Genomic DNA, 21,379 nt, shown 5'->3' on the forward strand with positions numbered 1-21,379 from the left:
GAATAACCCATAAAACAAAAGATAAAAGCATGAGTCATAGAATTATAGAGTTGGAAAAGATATAGTCCTACCATTTATTTTCAAATTAAGAAACTTAGGTCCATTGTGAGGTGTTATTTTCCAAGTCACACAGCAAGTTAGTTCAGTGGTGGGAGTAGTAATCAGATCAGAGCTCTCTTCCTCACTGACGGTGAACTTCACCAATGCAATTTTGTTTCACAGATTATAAAAATAAGGTAAAGCCATGATTGTTGTTAAATGAGAAGAAGCTGCAGAGAAATGTATATAGCTTGATCTCATATTTTTAAAACATAAGCAACATCTACCTATTATCTATCTATCATCTATCATCTTTCTGTTTGTAATTGCATGAAAGAAACTGAAGAAAAGCGCAAGTATATACTCCATGTTAACATTGGATATTCATAGGAGTGATAAAGCAAGGGGGTAAGAAAAAAAGTAAGAAAACAGAGTTTTGTGAAATGGTAACATGAAAATGAAGATTGCAAAATTCTATCTATAAAATTATTAATACATAAAAATTGACTGTGCACATAGACAAAGGCTAGAAGGTCACTAGAATATGTACACAGACCAGGACATGGACAAAAGAAAAAAAATCATTTGATTGGGGTTGGGTTATGGATATATTAAAAATTTGTGTTGTTATTTAAAAATAATTTTTGCAGTAACAAAAACTAAAAATAAATCAAATGAATCCCCTTTCTGCAACCACTGTAACACACCTATTTTAACTTAGAACTAATAAAAAGACTTAATCACGTATTCAATAAGGTGTTCACTTGGCAAAATTTAATCACCACTGATGGCTATAACATTTATATGTTTTACATATAAGTGTTTATGTATATGTGTTTGCATATTTGTGACTGCATAAATTTCAATTTGTTTACCATTTTATTTATTTACTAAATTGGCATATACTTTCTTCTAGTGAATGATGTAGACAATGAAAATATAAGTAATGTACACTCACTCTATAAACTTCGGAAAATTTAGGAGAGCAGAAAATAAAAATCACTGATAGTCTCACCCAGTGATATTCACAGTTAATTTTTTTGCATATGTCCTTCCAGATGTTTTTCATGCATGTGTATTAAAAAATGGGATATAATTTACTTGGTTATCTACTTTTTTCACTTAGTAGTATATTATGGCTATATTTCCATGGTAGTAAATATAGATACAATGTCATTTTTAATTAGCTGTTTAACATTTCATCATAAGGAATTACAGTAACTCATTTTACAAATTTTCTATTAATGGTGATTTGGTTTGATTCTATTTCTTAAATGATCATAACCAATGCTGATATGAACATCTTTATATACACATATTTTGCTCTTGTCCTGTTGTTTCCTTAGGATACATTCATAAAAGTAATATTGCTGGGTACCACTGTTCTTAAATTTATATAACTCTCTAGAAGTTTATACTTAAGTATCAAAAATACTGGTAGATGAGAAGCCCTTTGTTACCAGAATAGTGTATCATAGAAACAACCAGTATAAGCTATGAAGTTTTTCTCATGGGTAAGTGACCCATGTTTATCACTTCATTCTTCATTGTATTTTGGGAAAACAAATTTGTATCTAAAAGTAATCATTATGATGATCCATAACTTATGAAGGCCTGTTGTCTATATTTCAAATTACTCCCAATTATTTTTACTTCCGACTGTCTTACAAGCATGAGGTTGTTAACGGTGGACTTTGTAAAATGCACTGACATTTATATAGAAGTCATGCAACTAGTATTTTTAAAGTGTCTATAAAGGAGACTCTTTGCACTGCTTTTCAGCTTAATGGTGAATGGGCAAGGGGCTATGGTCTAGCAAAAATATCAGCCATACCCTGAAGATACTCATAATATATTAGAAATAATGGGGCATTATCCATCCTTTGTTTCACTGGAAATTTTTTTAAGAGAAAAATGGATAGAAGGGACTTGAAAAAATGAGTTTTTAACAATTTGAGCTTCCCAGTGATAGAATACATTGTCTCTGGAAGTAGTGAGCAGATGTTGATTGATCATATACGAAAGATGTTATGGAAAGTATTTCAGTATAACTACAGTAGAAGATGCACTTGCTCACCTCTCTAGGCCTCTTCTAGAAGGTTAAATATTCCGTTGAATTGAAAAAGTTTACCAGTTCTAACTATTGATACATCATAGGCAAATATTAGGCCACAGAATAACACCCAACTATTTTATACTTAAGAGAAAACAAATTTCACATATGAATATTACTTGTAATTTCAAACCCAGAGAATCTCAGCCATATTTTAGTGATCAAAATCTTTATTATGTAGGTTATTTTAGTTTTTAATGACTATTTGGAATAGTCATTAAAAGATGTTAAATAAATTTTAGTGTCTATTGTGCTAAGGACACAACTGTTTGGTTGATTAAACACTATCTCTTGATAAAGATTAGTTAACTCATGCTAGCCTAATGATTACTGTACCTCACACTGTTACATGGTTATTCTATTATTAAGGAGTTTCTTAGATTTAATCTATCTGAAAAAAAAACCTAAGTTACTCAGTGAAGTGTTACATAAAATAATAATAAAAATTAATCCTCTCTTGATTTAGACAATAGTGTGCCTGTATGCTAACGTATGCCACTACCCACCTTCCCCAGTTGGTTCTATTAAAAATAGTGCTGTAAAAAGAAATAAAAATAAAAAATAAGTTATGCCTGTTGCAAAGCATTTCACAGAGAGGCTTTTATGTACCATTTAACAGTTCATGGAAAAAATATTACTGGAGGCAAGGAAAATTCTTCCTCTGAAAATAAGTGAAACCCAAATCATTATTAGCATATGCGTTCACTTTCGGGAGGTAGGAGATATTCAGGCTTGTGATTCATTTAAATATATGACCATGTGGCCTGTGCTTTGGGAGGGCTTTGGGGTTTAAGCTAAAGTTTTCCATACCAATAGTTAGGCTTTGCTAAGGGAAAGTGGTTGGTTTTACATGTAAACACCTCAGTTGGCTCCCCATAGTGCATATGCTCATGAATTGAACTAAAGAGAAAGAAGCAAAGGGCTGTCTGTTGTTCTTTATAGTAACATATTTTATTGAAAGGAGTATGAACTTCTGGAAGAAACAAAACTAGGTTTGAAGCAGTTGACTTTGACAAGTTACCCTTTCTTAGCCTTTCTTCATCTATAAAATAGGTTAAATAATACCTCACTGAGTTTGGAGAACTGAATGCTCACAGGAGTAAACTGCACAGCATCTGGCACACAGTAAGAATGGAATACAATTCAGCTTCTTTCCTCCTTGTCATTTCTCTAATAGGGCAACTCTAGGAAATTGTAAATACATTTTTTTAAAAAAGTGTTCTCCTAGAGTTTGAGGAATGATAGTCCCATCAGCAACCTTAGCAGGAGGACAGCTATCAGCTGCATTGATGGCAAAGAACCTCCGGATGCAGATCTGAACTGTGTGAGTAAATATCAGGGGCCTGGAAGCAACCAAAACATCAGGGAGGAGCAGATTCTGGGGCTGTGGAGATGTCTGCCGTAGCCACTTAGAAACAGACTCTCTTTGGGGAAAGGATCATGTGAACTCTCTCTGTTCCTGTTGACCAGGGAGAAGGTGGAGCTTAGCTCAGGAGGAGAGAACACTTACTCTGCCTTAGCGAGTCCCTAAATTCCTAGAAACTCTCCATGGAAGGTCTCTATGGCTATAAGGAACCCTGCACTGTAACCTGGCCCTCAGACTCTTGGAGGAAGAGAAGCAAAAGCTTAGAAAGCAGGGCTCTGGATTATTGTTAACTGCTGCTTTCAGAGCTATGTATTCTCCAGCAAACTTAAGAGTTGCTTTATCTATCCAATATAGACAGTGTACTCTATGGTAAAATCCTTTACAAATACTTTATAATTATAATTATTAAATAATCTAATTTCATCTAAATAATTAAAATTTAGATGAAATTCATACATTGGCAAAAGTAGATTTTTAAAAGATAAGACTCTAGAATATTTCTCTTTGAATACAATTCAATCTTAAGTATAAGGACAAAAATCCCAGCCTCAAAAAATACCTTTTAACTAAATACTATTTTTTTATATTCATGTACCTGAGCTCAATCTAATATAGTCCATATACCTAAAGTCCTTGTAGCAGGAGATGAGTGAGGCCAGTTTAGAAATAGGAGGGTGTTTATAAGATTATCAGCCACCCCTGGACTGTAAAGTCTGGGCACTTGGTTACTTTGCATATTTGCTGTTGTGTAACAATAAGCAGATCCTGTGGAGCCAATTATTGCCTCCATTTTACTTAAGTGATTCTCAATCTCATCAAGAAGATCATCAAGTTGATTCTTGGAAAGTGTGACAACATGAAGTAGTTCCAATGAATATGGTAAATTTCCTAACATGAAAGTACTTCCTTGTGATACAAAGACAATGGTTAAGAAATAAAACTTCAAGAAAGACTCCACATGAAAAAAACTTAGAATATGAAGCGTTATATCTTAACTACAGTTTTTACTGATCAAAAAGAAAGATTTCCCAAGTATCTTCCTGTGTGGTGTACACTCTAATTAGAAAGGTAAGTCATGCATACCTGGATAAGAAGGTAAGAGAATTTATATTTATTGATCACCTGCTATGTTTTAGGCTACAGTAGTACAATCGTATAATTTAACCTTGCAGGAGTCTTATGAGGTGGTTGTTAAAACTCTGAATTTACAGGGGAAGAAACTGAAATCAAAGAGGTCACAAAGCCACTGAGATGCAACATTGGGATCTGAAGCCAAATCTATCTAACCTTAAAATCTTTTCTCTGAAAAAATCCTATACATGGCTGTACACGATGACATAGAATGTATTATCATATCACATATACAGCACCACCAAAGAGCAGGATGTTCTACATAATACGAGGTATTGATATAACTGAATCCTACTGCCAATGCCAATTTATCTGGCATTTAAGTCTGATTTCAAGTGGGAAACCAGACGTTATGTTTGTGAAAACCATCCATTAATATTAGTCTGAGTGAGAACCTAAGGGACTGACCTAAAATAAATTCAGTAAATGTTATTTACTTTTATTTCTATCTTAGTCCTGGAGAGTTGGGGCTGCAAGATAAGCTTCAAACTACTGTATAATTGCTGAGGAAATTTTTTAAAAGAGAGAAAAATGATTTCTATGGGTGAAACTAGTTATACAATTCATAGAGACTGCTCAAACTTTGAGCTGGTTCATATTTTTAGGAATGAAGATGGAAGAGTTCCAACTCCCTTCCTGGTCCAATAAATATTTTGTTTACAAAAATACCTGAAATTGCAAATGCAAGCGCGGCGGGAGGAGGGCAAACAAAAACAATGAAACATAAGGGGCAACCGCATGGAAAATTTAATGCTGATCCTTGATCCATCATGTATCTCCACTGCTTATGATTTTAGTCTCCCAATCACCTTCTGAGGTTTTTAGCAACAAACATCATAAATGCTCATAAAACTATGCATCTGTGATGAAGCCAGTCGTAGTGCTTGGCTCAGTGGCCTTCCAAAACAAAACTGTAGATGCCGACAACACAATACTAGGTAAAGTACCATTGCCTCTTGCTCACTCTAAATTGACTTCCCATTGGTTTTACTGCACATCTCTTCCTCATTGTCAAGCAAAAAGAGAATACTCAGATTTCATAAAAATAATTTAGCACATTTAAATCAACGCATTCTAAAGGGACTTCCTTGGTGGCACAGTGGTTAAGAATCCACCTGCCAATGCAGGGGACACGGGTTTGATCCCTGGTCCGAGAAGATCCCCCATGCCAAGGAGCAACTAAGCCTGTGTGCCACAACTCCTGAGCCTGCGCTCTAGAGTCTGTGAGCCACAACTACTGAGCGTGCGTGCCACAACTACTGAAGCCCGCACGCCTAGAGTCCGTGCTCCATAAGAGAAGCCACCGCAGTGAGAAGCCCGTGCACCGCAACAAAGAGTAGCTCCTGCTCGCCGCAACTAGAGGAAGCCAGTGCACAGCAACAAAGACCCAACGCAGCCAAAACGAACAAACAAACAAACATCTAGATTATCCTCTTCTCCTTGCCGGGGTAGCCTGGAGTTTTATGCTCTCTTTTGGTAATTACTCTTCTCTGGTACCATCTGACTGTCGGGCTTGTTATGACCTGCACTCTAACTGACACGCCACAATTCCAGGGAATACAGCAAATTTAACATGAAGGCTGTGAGACTAGCTGACATTGTAAAGTTCTTAAAAGAAGGGCTGATGTGTGGTTACCTTGATATGCCCACACTGTCTAAAACAGCATCTCCCTCATGATAGGGCAAGGGAGAGGTAAAATTTAATACATGTCTACATGTATCATACTCTACTTATATGCCATTGTATATGACTCTACAACGATCCTACATTAATATCTCCATTTCTGTTGATGGGGAAACTGAGTGAGTTGCCGAAGATCAAGCAGCTAGTAAATAGCAGGACTGATATTTGAATTCACTTCTGTCTGACTTTATTCCACCATGTGATTTCCTGGCCACACTCAGTACCCAATACATTATTTGTGGAATGTCATCTTCACGGGGTTGTCTATCACTTCTCCAGTTCTGTCTAGTCTCGAGAGGGAAAAGCCTGCACCACTAAAGCTGTAATTCACAAATGGCCTAATGGCCAATTGGAATGCCACATGTTATGATCAATCACTTAGTGCATAACTAGTGTGTAATTAAGAAGTGAAAATTAAGGCGCATACAGAACCAGCCTTTGTTAATAGTAATGACGCTTTGGGGACTGAGTCTTCGTTTTCATTATCACTGTAGAAAAATAGTAAATAAAGGCAGTGGGTAGGATGGTGATCTGAGAGGTGAAACGACGGTAATTTAAGGGAAAATAATCTGTGGATTTATTTATTATTAAAATGCCCTTCAAAGGCAATTTTGCCTGAGTGGCAATTTTAACATTTGTACTTATTTTCATTATAATAAAGTTTATGATATTTTCGCAATTCTATGGTACTATCTGAAGAATTTTACATTAGAATGTTCAACGTCACCTAAGTCTTCCAACAGAGGAGCATTAAATCTCTGCTTGAATATTCTCAGTTACAGGGAACTTACTATGATAAGAAAATACATTCTTACCTTCACATCAGTCAAAAATCTGCATTCCTACAGCTTTCTTGAAATTATTCTGTAAGCATATCTGAAAGAACTATATGGCAACATACATTCTTAGGCTAGTTCTCTGGATACTGGAAAAGTCCTCAATGTTTATCAGCATTTCTGTGTGAGAGAGCTAGCTACACATGCCATCAAGCCTGTGTCACTAAACAAATGCACACAATTTTGGTACTTTTTTTCACAATTTTTCAGTTTTTAAAATCTAAAACAAACACGTGTTTTAGAAAAAAAAACTGTCTAGTCTTTTAAGAAATTATCACTTAATTAACATGGAGCCCAGCCATATTAGAACAATTTAAGTTCATACTTGTCCCAGCATAGGAGCAAGGAGTGGGGTGCTCCTGCAAGGGTATCATTTAGACCTGAATGTTCCCTTCATTGACTGCAACCCCAGATTTCAATGTCACTTCTTGTCTACCCAGGCCCAGTGCACCAGAAGAGAGCGCTTCTCCAACTTTCCTGTGCTTAACAGTCACTTAGAGTGCTGTTTAAAAGACTCTGGTGACTATCAAAGGGCCACAAGGACTGTAACTGTTTACCCTATGATATATTTAGGCTTCTCTCCTGCAGACCTTAATCTTATCATCTCTACAGAAACATCAACTATCACTACTAACTTAAAGTTTTAAATGACCTTCCACTCCTGAGCTTTAATTATAGGGAAGAAAACAATACTTTGTAAGGGTGATTGCAGAACCGACTATTTGTGAGACACGCTGCTAGGTATTCTGGGATACAAGAAGATGAATAACACACAGTTCTTGCCATACTGGAGCTTACAATTTAGGAGAAGTTGTTAATCACTTTGGCCAGGATGAATGGGACGTTTCACGGAATGAGAAATAGTAGTGTGTTGTTACCATGTTCTAGAACACTTTGAATTGCTTCATACTTAGCTCTACATAACGTTGGAACTTCATTAATGTTAACTGGCATAGTAAAATAGTACATGGGGAAAAATCTCTCAATTTGCTAAATCAGTATAATTGATGTTGCTTAGAGGTTATAGTTGTTCGATATGAATGGAAAAAAATAATTTGTAGCTACTATTGTTATGGTAAAACATGAAATTATCTATAGACTCCTATCATTTCATAGCTAGTTCTTGAGCACATTTATTCCTTACAACATAGAGGAGAGGTTTCCTTACTTGTGTTCTCACCATTAATTTCTTCAAGTTCGCTGTTAATTCCAACATCTATGGAACTCATTATTTTGTCAATCTGTGAGAAACAAAAACCATATAAAGGAATTATTACATTCACTTATAGTGTTGCACTTTTATTTATTTTTTATTTAAAAATTTTTAATTTATTTTTATTTTTTATACAAAATTTAAAGGTTAGTTTCCATTTACAGTGATTACAAAATATTGGCTATATTCCCTGTGTTGTACAATACACCCTTGAGCCTATCTTACAGCCAATAGTTTGTACCTCTTAATCCCCCACCCTATATTGCCCCTCTCCCCTGCCACTGGTAACCACTAGTTTGATTTCTATATCTGTGCGTCTGCTTCTTTTTTGTTACAGTCACTAGTTTGTTATGTTTTTTAGATTCCATATATATGTGATATAATATAGTATTTGTCTTTCTCTGTCTGACTCATTTCACTTAGCATACAGCATTGCATTTTAAAATACTTTCATATGCCAGAAGCATATATGCTTTTTTTTTTCCAGAAGCATATATTCTTGATATTATTACCATTGCAATTCAACAATTAAGAGACCGACAGAGAAGGGTTTAAAGGGAGGCAGACATCTTTTGAAATGCTTTTAGAAATACATATTATGTTTCCCTTTCTTAAACTTTCAAAATCAGCTTGGCTTTTCTTTGTATTTCCTAAAATGAACTTTGTTTGGACCTACATGGGTCAGTAAGTTAGAAATTGTGTATTCTTTAAACTCAGATGGGGAAGGAGCTGAAGATAAATTCACGTGACGATGTCTACCCTCTCGGGCATACTTCCTCTTCTGTCTGAGAGCGTGCATCTCATCTGACCAGTGAAGCATGACCACTGGAACCAAGTTCTTGTTAAATGGTTTAACCAGACACAAGCTGATTTGTAGCATGTAATCACAAGAATCTAGGCATGGAGACAACTTGATGCTAAGAGGTAAGTTAAATGTTAATTAATCCTGCCTTGTTCCGAAAAGGATCTCCAGATGTTATTCACAGAGTTAATAAATATAAGAAATGGATAGATCTGAATAAACTATCAATCTACTACTATGGAATGTATAGGAAGATGTGACTGTCAGAGCTTTAGCTACTTATGGTTTAATCCCTCTCCTCATCATCCTAGCAACCTTAGGAAGACAGCAGGTTTCAGAAAGGACAGTGAGCATTACTTAAAGGTCCCATTTTGTTCACCCTGAAACAGGTGCAGAGAGATTAAGTGATTTTCTCTAACAGCTCAATTCAGAATGTCAATACCAGAACCATTTCCATTTCTAGTTCTCAGAATACTATAGTGACCTACTGTGCTTCAAAACCTAATCCAACCAGCACAATCTTCTGAGAGACAAAATGTGACATGTTAGAATGAAATGCCAAGGAAGAGTGTGGTCCATTCTTTGAAGAAATTCAAGAAAAAGCAAGAGACTTCATTACTTTATTATATAATAATGATGTCAGGGAAGAGGATGATACTTTATAACCTTACAAGGGCACTTGATTTCTGAGTAATTCTATGAAATGAAAGACTTTGTCTTTAAGTAGAGCTTAAATTGGTGATACTGGACTGCAACATATTTTTCTTTAATGTCTCTCTAATAGTTGTAAAGGGAAATATAAAGTAATTTGTGTTTTTTGTATGGTACTTGGAGAAAGGCCAGGACCATTCTGTTTATCATCAAGATTATAAAAGTCCTTCTGAAACTATAAGATACTTTAAAGAAGGGAGATGAGCTAACAAAGAGTTTAGCAAGTAACAAAATGATATGGAGCAACAAAAATACAAATATTTTTCTCAATTTGTCAGCTGCAATGCTTGGTAGGACACAATGTGAACATTTTCTTGTACCTCATAGCTAGTTATTACTTCTGCTTGATATCAATTTCTATAGAAACAACAGATATCCCCTCATGTGTTGTTTTCACACTCACTGTGAAATTATCATGTGACACCTCTGGAACCTTTCCCTTCCACTTGGAATTATATGTGTTTGTTAATTTTTTTCCTTTGAGAGACTTAAAAAGCTGAAAATCCTTCCCCCAAAACCCCCTCGATGCTAAAGCCTTAAATAAGGAATAATAAGAACAAATCTTACTTCTTCCCATTCGGAAGTGAAGGATGGCGTTCTTTCAGAATTCCCTTTAGAACTGTGATCAGCAGTTGAAGATTCAGTCCAGTTAACTCTTGATGTTTTTGCATTCGAAGGGTAGGCAATGAGATCAGAATCCGATTTAGAGACACTTTTTGATAAATGCATGTCGATCAGAGCTTTTGGCAATGACCTTATTCTTCCCAGGGTACAGGCTCTCTCCACAAATCCCCCCGTGTTCACAATCCACGGGTCCCCATTCCGGGATCCACTCCTAGTTGTTCTTGTGCCAACAATGGTATGGTTTTCGAGTTGGCTGCTTTTTTTGTGAAAAATTGTTCTACTGACTACTTTGGGTTTAATTTTCTTTACCAAAGGTTCTGAGTTATTTTCTATTGGCGTCTGCTTGAAAGGCAAAGGACTATTTGTCAAACTGACTTCATCTTTTCCTTCTTCACGTTCATCTCTTTTCCCATAGAGATGAAATGGATTTTCAGGGGACTCACATGCTGGAGAGGATCCATGGAGAAGGCCTGCAAATTGCCCAGGATCATATTCTTTTGGGGGATCATTGCCCTCCTCTTGAGAGAGATCATCTGCAAAAGGGAAAAAGAAGGTCAGGATGCTTGTTTATAAAGGACTCTGAAAGCCCTGATACAACTTGTGCAATGTCCAGACATTTGATTTGTTGCTACACAGTGATATCCTCACTTTATGAAATACCCATGAGGCTACAGTGCCATGTATAAAATGAATGTGTGTGTGTGTGTGTGTGTGTGTGTGTGTGTGTGTGTGTTTGTGTGTGTATGAACCAGATCTTCCTGAATTACTTTAGGGTGCATTTCAAAGGTATGAATCGGGTATTAATTGAGTAATTGCCCACCCTTCTCCTTTGTCCCCAGGGAATATGTTTTACATTGGATAAAATCAGGTTTTCTTAAAATGGGACACCCACATTCAAACTCTTGGAGTAAATGAATCATTGTGCAGTAGGACATCAGGCAGGTAAATCAAGATCATATATAATGACATTCCTTTGCCCTTCTGCCAGGAAATAAATTCAAAACCAAAATCTTGAAAAGAAGTATAATTAGGAGTAATTTAAGGCTAATAATCCTGATAGTGTTACTTCAAATATAAAATTAAGATTAATTCTATACAGATTATATGATTTAGACAAAAAGGATTTGTTCAGGCTTAAACGTAGGCAAACAATGCAATATCACTAAAAATTGAGTGTCTTTTACAAGAAACTGATGTTGAGCTACTAACACAAAGCTAACTTTCTTTCTTCTATGAAATAGCATGTTATTTTTCAATTTCTTTATATCTTTGAAAATGTAATGCAGAAAAGAAACCAAAGATGATAATTTTTATTCTTTATAATTTTTTCTAAGATAAAACATAAATGTTTGCTGAGATTTAAAATACACCATGTTTTTTTTTAATGATCTAATTTGTCTTTTAAAGACATACTGTGTAAAAACCTGGCCAAAGAAATTAGCAAAGGAAGTCAGTTTACTTTTTTGATTGGTCACTTTAATATTCAGCTAAATCAATGAATTTGGTAAAGTTGCAGGATACAAAATTAATGCACAGAAATCTCTTGCATTCCTATACACTAATGATGAAAAATATGAAAGAGAAATTAAGGAAACACTCCCATTTACCACTGCAACAAAAAGAATAAAACTACCTACGAATAAACCTACCTAAGGAGACAAAAGACCTGTATGCAGAAAACTATAAGACACTGATGAAAGAAATTAAAGATGATACAAACAGATGGAGAGATATACCATGTTCTTGGATTGGAAGAATCAATATTGTGAAAATGAATATACTACCCAAAGCAATCTACAGATTCAATGCAATCCCTATCAAATTACCAATGGCATTTTTTACAGAACTAGAACAAAAAATCTTAAAATTTGTATGGAGACACAAAAGACCCCGAACAGCCAAAATGATCTTGAGGGAAAAAAACGGAGCTGGAGGTATTAGACTCCCTGACTTCAGACTATACTACAAAGCTACAGTAATCAAGACAACATGGTACTGGCACAAAAACAGAAATATAGACCAATGAAACAGGATAGACAGTCCAGAGATAAACCCATGCACCTATGGTCAGCTAATCTACGACAAAGGAGGCAAGGATATACAATGGAAAAAAGACAGTCTCTTCAATAAGTGGTGCTGGGAAAACTGGACAGCTACATGTAAAAGAATGAAATTAGAACACGCCCTAGCACCATACACAAAAATAAACTCAAAATGGATTAGAGACCTAAGACTGGACACTATAAAACTCTTAGAGGAAAACATAGGAAGAACACTCTTTGACATAAATCACAGCAAGATCTTTTTTGATCTACCTCCTAGAGTAATGGAAATAAAAACAAAAATAAACAAATGAGACTTAATGAAACTTAAAAGCTTTTGCACAGCAAAGGAAACTACAAACAAGAGGAAAAGACAATCCTCAGAATGGGAGAAAATATTTGCAAATGAATCAACGGACAAAGGATTAATCTCCAAAATATATAAACAACTCATGCAGCTCAATATTAAAAAAACAAACAACCCAATCCAAAAGTGGGCAGAAGACCTAAATAGACATTTCTCCAAAGAAGACATACAGATGGCCAAGAAGCACATGAAAAGCTGTTCAACATCACTAATCATTAGAGAAATGCAAATCAAAACTACAATGAGGTATCACCTCGCACCAGTTAGAATGGGCATCATCAGAAAATCTACAAACAACAAATGCTGGAGAGGGTGTGGAGAAAAGGGAACCCTTTTCCACTGTTGGTAGGAATGTAAATTGATACAGCCAGTATGGAGAACAGTATGGAGTTCCTTAAAAAACTAAAAATAGAATTACCATACGACCCAGCAATCCCACTACTGGGCATATACCCAAAGAAAACCATAATTCAAAAGGACACATGCATCCCAATATTCATTGCAGCACTATTTACAACAGCCAGGATATGGAAGCAACCTAAATGCCCATCGACAGACGAATGGATAAAGAAGATGTAGTACATATATACAATGGAATATTGCTCAGCCTTAAAAAGGAACGAAATTGGGTCATTTGTAGAGATGTGGATGGATCTAGAGACTGTCATACAGAGTGAAGTAGGTCAGAAAGAGAAAAACAAATATCGTATATTAATGCATATATGTGGAACCTAGAAAAATGGTGCAGATGAACTGGTTTGCAGGGTAGAAATTCAGACACAGATGTAGAGAACAAACGTATGGACACCAAGCGGGGAACATGGCAGGGGGTGGTGGTGGTGGTGGTATGATAAATTGGGAGATTGGGATTGACATATATACACTAATATGTATAAAATGGATAACTAATGAGATCCTGCTGTATAAAAAAATAAATAAAACAAAATTCAAAAAAAATTCAGCTAAATATTTGCCATGATCAAAAGTTAAATTACCTGATAAGCCCATAACCTAATCTTATGAAAAAGTAAAATATAGCCAATGTGGTAGATAATAACAACAAATTCAAACTTGACTTGCTGACTCACACTTTAAAAAAGTGAGTTATTATTATAAACCCAAGACAGCAAAGTTTTTATAAATTTACAAGTAACATTTATTTGGTATGGGCTATTTACTATGCATGCACTGAGTTAGAGATAATATTTATATCCCCTCATCTGATTGTCATAACAATCCTGTGAAATGATTAATAATCATGATTTTCTCACAGAAAAGAGATTTGGCCAGAATATGTAAACAAATTGGCTACCACAATAAGTCTCAATAGATATTTGCTCAAAGAATGCTACAGACAAATTGGCTTTCTTTATTGAAGTTTGGTCCCAGGTCTGTATACTCTTGCCTTTCTTGGAGCTGATAGAAGTAGGTACATTCCTGGCTTTACATATCCCCAGACCTCACCCTGGTTCCTGTTTGGCTTTTCCAAACGAAGACATCCCCCTGCCTAGACCTAACACAGTGGTATCCTGAGATGAAAGAAACAAGAGTGACAGGAAGAAAGGTCCGAGAGACAACAGTCTAAAAGAGAAACAATCTGATTCATCCCGTACTATTATAAGCACTTGATTGTCCCATAAAAACTCCATCCCTTTGTAATGTAGCAACACTATGTCCTTCCTAACTCCATTTTTCCCTCCCCTCACCACAGAGATCCTTCTTGGGGTAGAAGAATGGGTGGAGCATAAGGCAAGGCAGCCTTAAACTCTTTCTAAAGGCTAGAGTTTATGCTCTATTATATCCATTTTTTAGAAGTCAAAATTAACATGTAGACAACTTAAGCTTCTGAAGTTTCCCCATCTAGTAGTTTCCCCACTTACTTAACCATCTAATAAGTGGTTAAGCTGAGATAAACCATCAAGAAGTTTCCCCACTTACTTAACCATCTAGTAAGTGGTTAAGCTGAGATTCAAACTAAGGTCTATCAGATTTCCTATATCCACTGGCCTGGAAAATATATTACTATTAAGATAAAAGAACAATCTAGGGTTCAAGGACAATCAAGTAGGCTCTTTGTGAGGAGAGACATGTTTCTCCTGTTTATGACTATTTCTGGAATTTGGGGAAAGTGGATGAAAAGAATTTCTTCTGCTTCATGGAGGTAAGCTAATACTAAGAGAAAATAAAATCTGGTGTTCTGTTCCAATTTATTTTCTCTTTTTTCTTCCTGGGCTACTTGGCTCCCCTATAATGCTTTACAGCATAAGCAGGTTGGTATGAGATGATAGTAATGCATAAATAATGTAGAAGGAAGGAAGAATTCTGAAATAGGGAAGAATTTTACTGAGAAGTTGCTGAAGAAGGCTAAAGGGTTTAAGTTTGAGAGGAAAAATTGAAAAGAGTCAGTCTATTATAGGAAAAAGATTCTGTAAATCTCAGTCAAGAGGTTTCTGATCATGTTCACAATAATGAGATATTTAGGGGCATAATATTATTTAAATTTTCCTATGAATATCATTATTAGGTTACTATCCGTTCGGTGGTTTCATCAAAACCACTATAATCGCCATTCCAAAATGCTTTATATTGTCCATGCGCTCTAGTCACAAGCAGTCACTTCTCTAAGTAAAAGAGAACTTAGTTATTAGCTCATAAGCCTAGGCTTTTGAATAATAGCTCTTAGCATTGTGATAGTTGTTAACATTTTTGCCAAGAGTTGTGAAAAGGCAAATATTACTTATTTCAGTGCCCAAACCCTAAAGATTTCTCAGATCAAAGACAATGTGAAATTGATATGAAACCTCCTGAAATTCCTGTTGGGTGGATTGATTGCAGTTATGACCCCAATCCGCAAAGGCTCCTTGTAGCCACACCCCAAGCCTGTATCCATTCCTCCCAAGCGACTTTAAGTGTGGCCATGTGCCTTGCTTTGGTCAATGGGACAATGGCAAGCATGATATAAGAAAGACTTGAAAAGCACTCATGGACTGGGACTTGTTCTCTTGCAGCTCTTGGAACCCTGCCTGCGCTATGTGAACAAGCTCGGGCTAGCCCACTGGATGATGAAATGATACATTACCCAGGTGTTTGAAATTGTAGGGGGTTTTTTCTTTTTTTTTCCCCCAAGTATAATGAGCCTAACAGATTAGGAGACAATTGCCACTGAAAAGACATTGTTATAGTCATAGATCCCAAGAGGAAGGAGCATGCCATGTCACTGGGGGTGGAAGCGACACATGCGGAAGCACCAGTATTAGTCAAGAGGCAGAATGAGTGGGGGAAAAGATGGACAAGAGCCTTTATTGTGCTTTCTATGGGAAGTAATGGACAAAACAGGGTAAGCAGTTTTAGGACTGGTTACTTCAAGTCTTTTCATTAGGCTCTAGGCCATAGGGACTGTTCCCAGTTATCTGGTACCTGGGTCTGCTGTGATTAGGGCAGGTGGGTAGTGGCCCAGTGTGAGAACCTGATAAAGAAAGTGGTTAGAGTATGGTTTTAGATTGGTTTGCGTATGAAAAGTGTGTCTTCAGGTGAGTTATTTACTATCTTTAAGAATTACCTAGCCCTGGGAGGAGCAGTGTCTGCAGAGTCAGCAAAGTCCCAAGATGTCAAAGCATCAAAAAAAAAAAAAAAAAAAATCCCTCCAAAATAAAAGGGCATGGTTAACACACCAGCCACCCTGTCACTTCAGCTGAAGGCCAGCTAACTTTCAACATGTGATTGAGGCCGACCAGGACTAACCAACTCCAGGACAATCTGCCAATTGACCACGGTTGCATGAACATGCCCAGGCAAGATTATCTGAGTCTGGCCCAGGCCAGAAGAAAACACGTACCAGAATCATGAGCTAAATAAATGGCTGTTGATTTAAGCCACAAAGTTTGGGGTGGTTTACTATGTGGCAATAGATAACTGATTTAGCCTGTATTCCAAGTTTTAAAGAAGAATTAATACATTCTTCACAATAAACTCTGGCAATGTTTATATTTTCATATCTGGAAATAATGATAGTAATAGTATATAACTAAAAGTATTGTGAAGCTGAATGAAAAAAATAAAAGTATAGGAGTTAGAACAATGCCTGTGGCATAGAACACATTAAATATGTGTTTCTTTATTACAACAACAATTTCTAATCTAGAGGGTTTCATTTTCACAAAGAAAGGTGGTAGTAATTTATTATATTAGACACTCAGTAAAGATTATTAGTTTGACATGCTTGTATAGTTTTAAAAATATACTTTGAAAAGAAATTTTGCATTTTATTACTATTTCTTCAGATGAAACTGAGGCAAAGTATATAGATTAAACTGTTTTTCATAACATGTCTCATTTAATTTCACACTTCTTTTTTGACAAGTGGATATTTCATGCTAAGGCACAGAACTAAATATGTGTGAATTCCAATCTGATAGTTATTCAAAGAATAATTAGCATTTCAAAGAAATGTCAGAGTAAGTATCCAATAGTAGGAAGTTCAATATTTTTTTTATCCATCTTTGTCTCTGATATTTATCACCTATATAAATATCTGAATAACAATAAAACCCTAAATTTCATGTTAAGATGAAAACAAATTATGGAAAACTAGTAATTTCTTCTTTTATTATAGATCATAACTTTTGTTTATTGGGTCATTGCATTCCTCTTTGGAAAATCAAAAATGTCTCTGGGATTCTAGTGCTGATGTTGATATTAGCAGAAATTCTGAATTCATTTCACAAATACGTATAAAATACCTCTGTCCACTGGGCACTGTCCTAGGTGCCAAAGTTTCAGCAGTACCAAAGGCAATATCCCACCCTCAGGATGCTTACATTCCACCAAAGGACACAACTGTAGGCAAATCAAAAAGAGTATAATTTCTGATGATGGTTAAGTTCTGTGAAAAAAGTAAAACAAAGCAAAGAGATAGGGATTATTATTGCAGACAGAGTGAAGAAGATATGAAAATCTCCTTAAGGGTATTCTGAACCATAAGAAGGCCAGTGTTGCTGCAACAGAGCGGTGAGAGAGTGGTGTACAAGTCAGAGTGAGAGACAGAGAGAGAAAGAGAAAGGTATAGCTCCAGTCCAAGTCCTATGGCCTGAGAACCAGGAGAGCGGATGGTATAGTTCTAATCCGAAGGTTGGTAGGCTTGAGACAGAGGAAGAGATGATGTTTTAGTTTGAGTATGAAGGCAGGAAAAAAGCTGGTTTCCTAGTTCAAAGACTATCAAGCAGGACAAATTCTCTCATTCAGGGCGACATCAGCCTTTCGGTTCTATTCAAGCCTTCAACTGATGGGATAAGGCCCATGCGTTAGAGAGGGCAATCAGCTTTACTTAGTCTACCTATTTAAAGTTTAACCTCATCCCCAAACACCCTCACAGAAACACCTAGAATAATGTTTGACCAAATATCTGGGCACCCCACGGACCATTCAAGTTGACACATAAAATTAACCATCATAGGGGGGTAGAATGATTGGAGATGAGGTCTGAGATGAAGGTAGGGGTAGGGTTGACATGATTTGATTTACACTTTTAAAAGATCACTTGGTATTTCTGATGGCAAGAACATGACAATAATGTACGTTTTTAAAAATTAATTTCCCCAAGTCCCCTCATAAAAACAATACATATTATAGTAAAAGAATAAAATGAGCATATGACAGTAAAACAAACAACAAACAAAAAACCCAACTATAGGTGATATCCTCAATAAAGCAGGTATCAAAGAATCTCCATGGCCCTGGAAAATGGATGGGCATAGCCAAATCATGTGATAGCAGCAGGATCCAGAACTGGTAGTGGTGAAGAGAAAAGGAAATTGATGGAGCCTACAAGCCACGGGGCCCAGAAATTGCCATCAGATTCTGATTCCTAAAATGACAAGGTCCAGTACTTAGCAGGAGGCTGAACAATAGAATCTGAGAATAACCAGCAGAACTTGAAAAAATCCCACAAAAAGACAATTAGAAGTGGCTTAAACCCTTGAGAATCTCAGAAATATTCAATAAGTACATGCTTTTAGTAAACTAGAGACTCACTCTGAAGAAAAATTTTCAGAAGCAGAATCCAAATTGAACAGGGTGAAAACATCAGAGATCTCACGGAGAAAGAAATTTCATGTAACGGGAAGGAGAGAGTGGCATGGAAGGCAGAGGACCGGAGGAGGGAGACCTTCAATGTAATAATAACAAAATACAGTGTTCAAATATGAGAGCACTACTTTGTAAGGCAAGGTGCATGCAACTCTGGCAAAGAACAAGATAACAGCAGGAAGCCTTTCTTAATCAAGCAGAGAAGTACCCATATTATCTCAATACTTCATGATAACAAAAAAGGGAAAGTCTCTGAGCCATGAAGAAAGCTACTGTGGCTCATGCCTGCTCTCACACAGAAGCCTCTTCCGAATAGTCTAGGACATTCTTCTCATTAAAGATGGGGAACAAAAAAGGATTTTGATACAACCCTATTTAAAGACATTGCAAGAAAAGGAGAAGAAAATGAATGTTTAAAAGCTAATGAAAATAAACCAAAAAATAAATGTGGCCCCCAAATAATTTGAAAGCTGTAACTTAAAATTCAAAATTATTTAAAAGAAATTAAGAAAATAAAGTTCTGAAAGAACAACCTATACTGTAAGTAGAGAAGCTCAGCCATGAGGCGGCTGATCATTTTCTTTCCCCTTACCCTTTCCCTCCATGAGCAATTCACTCCTCAAGTCACTCGATGGAGAAGAGTGAGATGGCATCCTTATCTTCAGTGGAGAGGCAGCCTGGAGTTGGGTATCAGAGCCCAAGCAAAGTAAGGGTGGTGTCCATGTTTAGGAGCAACTCAGCATGGTACACTGGAATCCAAGCAGGGTGAAGGGGGTGTACACACGGGGGTGTGACCCAGTATGGACAGTCAGAGCCCGGGTGGGGTGAGGAGGAAATCCATGCGGGAGGAGTGGCCTGGCAGAAGGAGTCAGAAAACTAGTAAAGGAGGATATCCCTGCAGAAGGGTGGCCTAGCAAGGAGTGTCAAAACCCAGACAGGGTGAGGAAGGTGTCCATGTCCAGAAGAAGAAAGTGTTCATGCATAGGGTGGCCTGGCATAACATGTCAAAGCCCCATCAGTGAAAGGAGGGTGTCCACCTGTGGGATGTCCTGCCATAAGGTGTTAGAGTCCCAGGAAGGTGAGCAGGGTGTTTACACAGATAAACAGGCATGGGGAGTCAAATCTCAGGATGAGAAAGATGCCTGAGTGGGGAGGAGGTGGCAGGAGATATGGGAAACTGCTTACTTACAGAGGGGTGATCAAATAAACAACTACAGTAAGGAGCCAGATTTCTCACTTTTTAAGGAGGGAGTTAGAAATATGAAGAGGGAGAAAAGTAGAGTGAACCTTGTGCTGCTGGCTTGTAACTGGAGATACCAATATATTTTCAAGATAGAGAGAGAGAAATGGATAGATATAGATATAAATATATATTTGTGTATGTGTGTATTTACATACATATATACCTAACTCTGTCCATTGAGAGGGCCTGGGAAATTGAGCTCCCAATAGCAATAAGTAAAGCCCAGACTTAGCTTCTAAATGTATTTTCCACTAAAAGAAACAGGGATCCATTGAGAAATGACTGATATCAGGGTCAGGGCAGAGAAAGTACAAGATGAGCCTGGAAAACCTTGTGCCAGAGAGCAAGGAAGTGCTCAAAGAATGAAGAGGCATGTCAAGATGACAGGGAAGCCAGCTTGAATGGGCTGGTTAAACTAAGGACAATTTTAGAAACAAAATAAATAATGACAGTAATGGATTATAACCCACTGAATAAAATAAGAAAACATGAACCCATAAACATATATAAATAAATGGATGATTTAAAAGTTTGATTAGGAATGGGAAATTTAAATAATTTCAAATCACCTCCTCACAAAATACTAGTTACTAAGAGAGAAAGAATAACTCTACACTTAAGAAGTCTGGGAGGCACTATCTTAATCAAATGATCAAGGTGAACATCGGAAGGAATAGAGCAAATCAAAATCTTGCCCCACCTGATAGGGTGAAATGAGAAAAACACAGAATCACTTCTGGATTTTCCTTCTAAAGATGCATAACCTAGATCTACTCAGGTAGAAACATCAAATAAACTTAATTTGTGGGACATTCTACAAAGTCACTGGCCTGTAATCTTCAAAAGTGTCAAGGTAATGACTGTCAAGGAAAGTCAGAGGAACTGTTCCAGATGGAAGGAGACTAAAGAGACATTACAACTAAATGCAATGTGTGATCCTGAGCTAGATTCTTTCATCATAAAAATTATTATTGGGGAAACTAGCAAATTTTGAATAGAGTCTGAAACTTGTATAGATGGTAATATATTAACGTCAATTTCCTGATTTGATTGTATTGTGGTTGTCTAAGACTGTACTTGCTTATTCTAGTAGTTCTCAAAGTGTAGTCCATGGATGCATGGGG

At 36.6% G+C, this 21,379-nt stretch overlaps 1 protein-coding gene across 7 annotated transcripts in view; it reads right to left on the reverse strand.

Annotated features, from left to right (window-relative positions):
• The window catches only part of ANKS1B (ankyrin repeat and sterile alpha motif domain containing 1B), a gene marked incomplete at both ends in the record, with an annotated part of 1,174,646 nt that overhangs the window by 472,338 nt on the left and 680,929 nt on the right, over positions 1 to 21,379 (reverse strand). For 5 of the 7 annotated variants that reach the window (XM_082850045.1, XM_082850044.1, XM_082850042.1 and 2 more), the window contains 2 exons: positions 8,338 to 8,410; positions 10,463 to 11,052. In XM_082850045.1, coding sequence (XP_082706171.1) covers positions 8,338 to 8,410; positions 10,463 to 11,052 — 663 coding nt within the window. The remainder of the gene's footprint in view (positions 1 to 8,337; positions 8,411 to 10,462; positions 11,053 to 21,379) is intronic. The other 2 variants (XM_082850046.1, XM_082850043.1) reach the window with 1 other exon arrangement.

The sequence above is a fragment of the Leucopleurus acutus genome (assembly GCF_964270905.1).
Source record: "Leucopleurus acutus genome assembly, chromosome: 11".
Classification (NCBI taxonomy): Eukaryota; Metazoa; Chordata; class Mammalia; order Artiodactyla; family Delphinidae; genus Leucopleurus; species Leucopleurus acutus.